Source organism: Nicotiana sylvestris, chromosome 3, assembly GCF_000393655.2.
Source record: "Nicotiana sylvestris chromosome 3, ASM39365v2, whole genome shotgun sequence".
Lineage (NCBI taxonomy): Eukaryota > Viridiplantae > Streptophyta > Magnoliopsida > Solanales > Solanaceae > Nicotiana > Nicotiana sylvestris.
In genome coordinates, this window is record NC_091059.1 from 118,616,485 (window position 1) to 118,625,686 (window position 9,202).

Genomic DNA, 9,202 nt, shown 5'->3' on the forward strand with positions numbered 1-9,202 from the left:
AAATCCCGTGTCCGCAGCGTCTGCGCAGTCGAAGGACAATATTCAGGGGACGACAAAAACGGACGTAATACGAATGGGCTATAGCCCAAATACATAGCCAGGACTGCATGACTATATATAGGGATGAAACCTTCCTAGAATGGGGGGCTTTTCTTTTTCCTCTCCTCTGTACTCTCCTTAGTAGAAAGAAAAAAACCATCTTCCATGGAAGATGTACGATAGACATATTGTCCAATTGATGAAAGAAGAAATGAAAGGCTCCGACAATTTATTTGCTCCTATTTCATTTGTCCTATCATCGTACTACTTGTTTGTAGATTTGGAGTTTCATTATGTTTGACTAAGATTTACCTCTTCAACTTCTTTAATTGATTTAATCAAATATATTTCAATATCTTTTAGTTGAACAGTAACCATATTATCAATTTTTAGCGACAAATTCCACTTTAATGAACTGGTAACTGTAGTTGCCATTTAAAAAATTAGATTGTGCAATTTTTTTTAATGTTGTCAGTATACATAAAGTTATTCTCAATAAGTAAATGAAAAAAATAATCCATTATTCGTATATATGAGAAAGTTCAAGTCAGCCGTTGCGTATGCTTCTTAAGTACTGCAAATATTCATCTCTAATTAATATTTAATAATGAAGGTGGAATATATAGCTGGAACCATTAGCTAAAATTTTAAGTTCATTACTCACTTCCCAATGCGATCACTTAACAAATGCAAAAGAATAAGTACAATCGGAGGAAAACCAATCACGTCCAACCAATAAAATGTTCTGTATGTTAGATGACGCTGACAAATGCAAAGTGTACCTAATATACTAGGGTGCACCAACCAGCGTGGATCCAAAACACTAGATTAATCGAAACTCAATAACTTTTGCTCAAATCTTTTATATATATATATATATATAAAAGTTTTTGTGTACGTGCATTGCGTTTATTTCACATAATTAATAAAAAATTATATAGTCTTATACATGAATTGTAAAACGTTTTGAATCATGATTGTATTTATAAGAAAAAGATTATGCTTAGAAATCATTTCTAATAACAATCTAAATATTTAAGCTAAAAAAAAATGAGAAGATAAAATGTTAGCTCAAAAAAATTATTTGATTTTTTAAGAACGGTAAATGTCAGCTCAAAAAAATTATTGTACGCTGAAGTTAAAAAGCTTAACTTTGTAAAGTGAATCATTTAGATACGTGGACCTTACTAAATTCTTTGATAATCCTCAAGTCAAATTTAATGTTACAAAACTAACTTTTATTATTAATGTTGAAGGTATTATTAAAATAACTTTTAAGGGCATAAAAGTCCAATAGTAGTATAGAGTTATTTTGGTCTTTCACATTCAACTTTTGATTCATGCTTATAATATAGTATGGTATTAAAAAATTTATTAACTATTTATAAAAGCTAATTTGCGAGCTTAGTTGTTGTTATATATAAATTCAAAATAATTGTTGGAACTCATAATTAAACTATAAATTCTAGATCTGTCTCTGACACTAACATGATAATTTATTGGAAACTCAAGAAATTAAACAAGTGTTTTCACTCTTCTAATTTGAAGAAGCACATGGTCTATGAGTAATTAGGATCTGATCCCTAAATGACTTATTTTACGCTAAGCTGTGGCATTTTTTAAGTTAAAAACATACTCCTATTTGAACCTCTTTGATTTGCGGGCTGCACTCTGCAAATACAGTGTTTATCTTATCTTGTGGTCACATTAGATATTTCCAACTCAAAAGCTTTTAAAAAAAAATGTATTTGTCTTTACTTATTATTTTTCTTTGCGATGATCTTTTAAGTAACTTATGACGAGGAAAAAACTTATACTAGTATATAATATTGCCTCATTCCATTTTAAGAAAAAAATGACGCAATTGAAGGAATGAAGGTCAAGTCATATAATTTTTTATTTTAATTGGAATGTGAATTCTTTAATTTAATATTTTTTTTATATAATTTGAAGATACATAACATTGATAAGTCTTAATTTTCATACGAAGGAGGTATCCAAATAAGTATATTTTGTGTCAATTAGGGATTAATAGTGTCATATAAATAAACCGTAGGAAGTAATATTATTCTATGTCGTTGAATATCTACATATTATGCTTAAATGAAGAATTTAATACATCATAAATATCTAGGAAAATTTGCTTAGCCGACCATTGAGAGAGAGAAGCAAGTGAGAAAACGTGTTAATTGTGAGGCCTTTTTTTAAAAGACTACCTTCAGTTTGTTTTCGTAAAATGTTAAACGTTATATACTGATTTTTATATTTTGTAAAAGTTATATTCTGATTTTTATTTTTTATTTTACTAGCAATAACTTAATATAGAAAAATATGAAGGAAAAAGAAATACTGTGAGAGCAGTTTGAAAACTTAACTCGTGCGCCACATTTATCAAAGAGTAACGACGGATGAAGATATTCCAAGCCAATATATAATTAAATGTGGTAAGCAATCACGTCCCCTTTTTTGATTTATTTACGTAACGTTTCATTTATTATTAAAATAATTATTCGCACTCCGTTGTTGAACTCCTTATTTACATTACTCAACACTTACCGTGGATAGGAATGCCATAAACATAATTATTCGCACTCTGTTGTTTGTAATAGATTAGTTGATTGCAACTTGCAAGACATGTGTTTTACGTATAACATTTTATTATTTAATTATAATTAAGTGAATTTAATTTTTTCTAGCTAACACCACAAACTAGTAAATATTTTTCTTGACTTCTCGCACCCAGTATGTGCCTTTTAATTTCTTTTTTATTTTTCTTTCTTATGTGATCTAAAATATTCTATATTTTTTTTTCCAACGCAAAAAGGAGTTTTTGTTTCACATTACTTTTTTATTTTATTTTAATATTCTCGAGATAGATATTAGATGACTGCAGGGTATTTGTCATGTAAAAATAGAATTAAAATGTCCTATTTCAACCTTAGTATCGCATTAATCGTATCATGCTTTAACTTACTCTTAAAGAAAACTTGACTGATTTCTTTTTTTAGTTCTCTCCCAAATTAGGTAATCCAAAAACTTTATACGGAAAATTAGTTAAGTCAATTTTTTTGGAGAAAGAAAACTTACAAACTAATAAGATACAGTAAAGGGGCGGTCACAATCAATTACTTTATAAAAGCTACCTTGAAAATTCGGAAGAAAGGAGGTAATAATCCCATTAGTGGGCAAATATGTCAATTGACACTTAATAAAGCAGCGAAGTTAAATGCAGCTAAAAAGTTAATCGGGGGTAATAATGTCATTTGGTAATTCAGCTTTTTATGTTATCGTCCCCTTTAAATGCAGCAGCCTAACCTTATTTCCTCTGACTCACACTCAGCTTTGCTCAGCCATTTTTATTGCTAAGCAAGTGATATTGGATAATACATTATACAGTTCTATTTTACCTTACATTTTTCTGTTTCCGAACACAGAAACATTCATCTAATCACAAACACAAGGTTAGCTTTCTACTTGCTTCGAATTTCTCGACCTTCTTCGTATTTCAATTACAGTTTTTTTCTCCAGATTGTTAGCAAATTATCTATCTTTTTGATCCTTTAATTTGAGTTCTTTGATATTGTCAGAGTTATCGGGTCGGATTTTTCATATGAAAATATTTTCTAAAATTTGTTTGTTTCACGAAATCTTCCTTTAATTGATTTTCAGAAGAAAAGGAGAAAAAAAAAATCTATTTTTTAATTGATTTGGTTGGTGGGTGTTGTTGTTCTCGCTGAATTAAACACTTTTTCCAAATTAAACAATATATTTGGTATGCTTACTTCTTTATATTTGGCAAGTCTTAGTGAAAATCTTAGCTCCCCACTTTCACCTTTGGGCTTTGAGTAACTGAATTATCAAATTCTAGGAGAGGGTAGGAGATGAAGAAAGAAACATAATTAGATAAGATTGTTACTGTAATATAGGAATTTTATGTTTGAATTAGCTTCTTATTTAATTCCAAGTAAATTCTAAATTTTCCATTAGCAGAAATTTAATAAATCTTTAAAGATTTTCTTCGAGATCCTTGGGTTCTGTTTCCTTTTTCTGTTATATTTTTTTGGTCGTGACAAGATTTACATTTAGACAACACTAGTAAGCATTAGTGGCTGAATACTTAAACCTGAGATAGTTGGATTCTGTTTTCTCAATTTATTTGAATCCCTGGATTAATTTTTGATTAATAGATAATTGAATCACTACTATCCCCACCTCGTCCCACCAGTCTTTTCATCAAATCTTTTATTAGATATTTTAGTTTACCTATCAAAAGAGGGACAATTTTGATGCGGTGAATTTATCTCAAGAGGGAAAATTCTAATCTTAAATTTTGTCTTGTTTGTCTTATTACAGGTTGTTTTCTTGATTTACAAAAGAGGGAAATTTTTATTCTCTTCCTCTTAATCAACTTCTTTGGCAGAGGCAGTCATGGAAGAAAATTACAGCAAACCCCCAGGAATCAGGTTTATGGAGAGGGCAAAGAAGTCAAGTCTCTCTTTCAAAACATATCAAGCCATAGTCCTAATTGTAACTTTTTTAGCATATGCAAGTTATCATGCTACTAGAAAAACTACTAGCATTGTAAAAAGTGCACTTGATCCCCAGACCCCTGGTGTGGATGGTTTAATGTTTCCGTGGCAAAGGCATACTACTCAAGAAAGTTCAAGACTTTCTTGGATGCTTAAAGATGGTTGGTTGCCATTTAACGGACACGATGGTACAGCTATGCTCGGTCAACTTGATGTGTCTTTCCTTTTTGTATATGCCATGGGAATGTATTTCTCCGGGCACGTTGGCGATAGGATGGATCTAAGAATATTTTTGACAATAGGAATGGTGGGAACTGGTTTATTCACTGCCCTTTTTGGAGTTGGATATTGGGCAAATGTACACATTTTTTACTACTATCTAATAGTCCAAATGATGGCTGGATTGTTCCAATCAACTGGTTGGCCTTCAGTCGTCGCAGTTGTTGGGAATTGGTTTGGGAAAAAGAAGAGAGGACTTATAATGGGTATTTGGAATGCTCACACATCCATCGGAAACATTACGGGTTCTTTGGTTGCTTCAATCTTGTTGAAGTATGGATGGGGTTGGTCAATGGTTGTTCCTGGTAGCATTATTGCTATCATTGGCGTGCTGGTATTCCTTTTTTTGCCAGTTCATCCCGAGTCTGTCGGAGCAAATCATGATGAAGATGAAGATGAAGTGTTCTCTCCTAGAAAAGAAGGCGAGGAAGTAACAGAGCCTCTGTTGAGATCAGATAGAGAAGAGGAATCAGCCGTGGGTTTTATAGAAGCATGGAAAATTCCAGGGGTTGCACCTTTTGCTCTTTGCCTTTTCTTTGCCAAGTTGGTAGCATACACATTTTTGTATTGGCTGCCTTTCTACATTAGCCATACAGGTATGCTAACTGTTATGTGTTTGTTACGACAGATTTGCAGTCTTTTTATAACAGTATATTTTATCACCATATTAGCTGAAAGTTTCTCTGATTTCTTTGTATCCTTTGATATTGCTGCAGCTATAGATGGAAAGTATTTGTCCAATGAGGAGGCTGGAAACTTGTCGACGTTATTTGATGTTGGAGGGGTAGTAGGTGGAATCCTAGCAGGTTACATATCTGACCGCTTAGGCGCTAGAGCTATAACCGCTGCCAGCTTCATGTACTGTGCTATCCCGGTTCTCTACTTGTATCGGAGCTATGGACACATCTCCATGACCATAAACATCATCCTTATGTTGATTACCGGAGTATTCGTTAACGGGCCTTATGCATTGATAACAACTGCTGTTTCGGCTGACCTGGGAACACATAGCTCTTTGAAAGGCAATTCACGAGCGCTTGCAACTGTTACTGCCATTATTGATGGCACTGGCTCAATTGGAGCTGCCATTGGACCACTTCTAACCGGTTACATATCAGCTATGAGCTGGAGTGCTGTTTTTACAATGCTCATGGGAGCAGCTTTTATAGCTGGTCTGCTTCTAACCAGGCTCGTTGTAGCTGAAGTGGGTGCCAATATTCATCAATTAGGCTCCCCTAGATCAAGGTCCCCTGACCTTGAAGTGTGAAAACAATAACAAATGGTATTCTTTAATTGCTTTTGTGAATGCATTTCCAAGCCTCAGTTCGGGTATTAGCCTCCGGTCACAGAGATGTAGAGGTGGAGATGCTAAAATCTAAATCAAGATTTCAGGTGGCATCTTGTATAAAGTCAAGAAATGAGAGGGTTTTATTCTCCTTCTCTGTAGTGCATGGGAGTGAGTTTAAAAGGGGGAAAAACTGCTGATCACTCCCTTTCTCATGAAATACCATTTCATTTCCACATGTACATTTTTTGTGTGCCAGAAAAGGATCAAATACAGCAATTAGTGTAGTGGGAGCCTGGGTTATTGAAAGTTTTGTACATCATTTTCTTTTTTGGATTGAATAAAGCCAGTGCATCCTCCCAAAAATTTTAGACTGTGAATTTACTTATTTTGGACAAGTTGAAGATCAATTATTGAAAGTTGTATCCACCTAAAGTTATGGCTATGGTGGGACAACTCATTGAATTTCTGATCTTTTTCATCTATTCCTGATTGAGCAGCTACCCAAGTAGTAATACTCTATTTCTCTTAATTAGTGAGAAATTGTTCGTCAAGTCGTACTCTGCGATGGAAATTATTGAAGCTTTCACTCTCTTAATACCCAACTGTCATCCTGATCTAAAAAAGAAAAAATTAAGAATCTTTTAGAAAGTTCTTTTCTTAAATTATAGTACTCTCTCTGTAACACCATTTTAAATTTCTTTTTGTTTTGCACTTTTACTCTCAACTTTAAAAGTGAAATAATCTCCCTTTTAACCTTTTTTATTCTCATATCAAATTCACAAATATCTCTCAATCCCTCACAGCTTTCATTCTCTCGATCTCTCAATTTAAGCTTCCTCGATGGTTATTCAAAGGAGAGGAACATATTTGGATATAATACTGAATCAAATGTCTCATCATAGTCTATACCTTCGCTTTGGTTACCACACGAGCCTTGTAGCGATCATTAATCCCATTAGACTTGGACATTGTCTTGTATAATCACTTGCAATCTAATACACAAATTTCAAAATAAAAAGTTACCAGGGAAATAGGGGATGTAGCAAGTGTGCCTGTAGTTATTGCAGGATAAAGTATAGATATAAAGGAAATAATTCCCTCTGGTAGTAAAGTCGTAGGAAAATTGATTTGGATTCGATATCTACAAGAGCACCACTCACTATCCGTACAAAACTTACTCCTATAAGGTTTATGATTTCTCTTTTGGGTGGGGGCTTGGGGTGTTAACTGGGCAGAGCTGGTCCAAACCTTATATTTGTCTTAAAAAATTATTGAACACAAATTATTAAGTTAGAGCCCAATAACTTTAAAGAACTAAAATTTCGAACCCATAAGATTCAAATCTTGGCTTCTCTAGGTGTTAAGGGTTGAGATTATGTAAAACATTCTTTAATTGGTAAACTTGGTGACCTTTGGAAAAACCCCACATTGAGATTTTCTGTTCTATTCAAAGTACAAAATACACTTAACCTGAAAAAGTAGACCATGTCGAATTAGCAAAAGATTACTACAATAAAAACAATTTACCTTTTGTTGCAGAATCGAATGCGCACGCAACAATCTTAATATAACCCTGCATTTAGTTTTGCGCTTAATTCTACTCTTTGACGTGAAGTAAAAGCATAGTATGTGAAATATGACTTCATTTAATTTTAAATGTAAGTGGTCTCGAAATTTTGCCGATACAGAGAGGATTTTTATTTCGAACTGGTCAAGTGGTCAACTGATGGATGACAATTGTATTACCATAAGCAAAAGTTAGCGTAAGACCAATATTTGGCTATTTTAAATGTTAACGCATATGGGCATATATATGCATTTTGGCGAGACATTTTATTCATATTTTACATTTGCTTCTTTAAGATAGCATTGCCCGCTTCAATTTGAACCCAAAACTAGAAAACTAGGTTACTGTTGCTGGTACGATTTCCAGCCCTACAAGAAAGCTAAGTGCGTTGGTGTTAGTGCATTTTAATATTAATAATATTAAAGGGCATTATTTCTTTTGAGATAGTGGTTATAAATTGGCAAGAAAGTAGTCAATTACTTTGATATAACTCATGAAACCACTAATGCCATAATCTACTGCTAATTACTCACTAAACATTAAATTTTGTAACCACCAACCATGTTCTATAAGTTTATTATCCCTACTTTGATATTTATTATATGGAAGAAATTCTACACATATAAATACTGGTGTTTCTTCCTTGTGTTGTAGATGAAAAAATATAGTAGTGTGTATGAAAAAAGTGAACTTGGTGTAGTGAAAAAGAGAGTTAAGAGAAAGAGAAAATTTAAGTCTCCAACTTATTCTCTACAAAAGAGAATATTATTTTTGTTGAAGGAAGGTGTTCATTTTGGTGGAACTTTGGACTCAATAACTTGTCCAGAGTTTGTTCGAGTCATACGACGTTGTCGGACTGTTGTATCTTGGAGGGGACAAATCAAGTGTAGTATTGCTTGACCGGTGGAGCTGTTACCACAGTGGGCTTGAATCTCCTTAAAGCTAAGAGAGCGAGATATCCGTGCCTCAACCTGAAGATATTTTATTTTCTTCATTTTATTTTTCAACTGCAATTGTATTTTTCGCCAATAATTTTAAGGAGATTCAATTTTTTATGCAGTTGAAAAAATAGCAGATATCAAGATAGAAGTTCACTCTCTTTATGAGATGGAAAGGTCAAAAAATTTCTACTTGTTTAGCTCAAGTGGAGAAAAGGTAAAGCCTTTTTACCCTTATATTTTTATGACTGTAAGATTATATTATTTATAAATTTTTATAATTCTAAAAATTGTGGAGATAAAATAAATAAAATATTTTAAGAATAATGGAGGTATAAGAAATAAAATATTGTTGCATGAAAATTTTGAATACTCACGCATGAGCGAAAGTTAATTAAATCAAGAAATGTGATAAGTGCATCTATCGTAAGTCTTGGAATAATTCACATGTTATTATTTGTCTCTATATTGATGATTTATTAATATTTGTTTAACATGAATGTTATTGGAGAAACTAAAAGCATATTTAGTATCTATTTTGACATGAAATATTTGGATGAGA

General features: G+C 32.7%; 1 protein-coding gene across 1 annotated transcript; it reads left to right on the top strand.

The window, feature by feature from the left end:
• The first annotated feature begins 3,366 nt into the window (after positions 1 to 3,366).
• LOC104234429 (putative glycerol-3-phosphate transporter 1) lies at positions 3,367 to 6,601 on the top strand. Its single transcript, XM_009787990.2, has 3 exons — positions 3,367 to 3,500; positions 4,393 to 5,443; positions 5,564 to 6,601. Exons 2-3 carry the CDS (start codon positions 4,468 to 4,470, stop codon positions 6,112 to 6,114), a joined length of 1,527 nt encoding a protein of 508 aa, XP_009786292.1. The 5' UTR covers positions 3,367 to 3,500; positions 4,393 to 4,467; the 3' UTR covers positions 6,115 to 6,601.
• The last annotated feature ends 2,601 nt before the right edge of the window (positions 6,602 to 9,202 follow it).

Bases quoted from the DNA above. Each gene is read 5' to 3' on its own strand.
- LOC104234429 (XM_009787990.2), top strand. From the start codon at position 4,468: ATGGAAGAAAATTACAGCAAACCCCCAGGAATCAGGTTTATGGAGAGG. The intron at 5,444-5,563 runs GTATGCTAACTG...ATATTGCTGCAG, and splicing joins TTTCTACATTAGCCATACAG to CTATAGATGGAAAGTATTTG.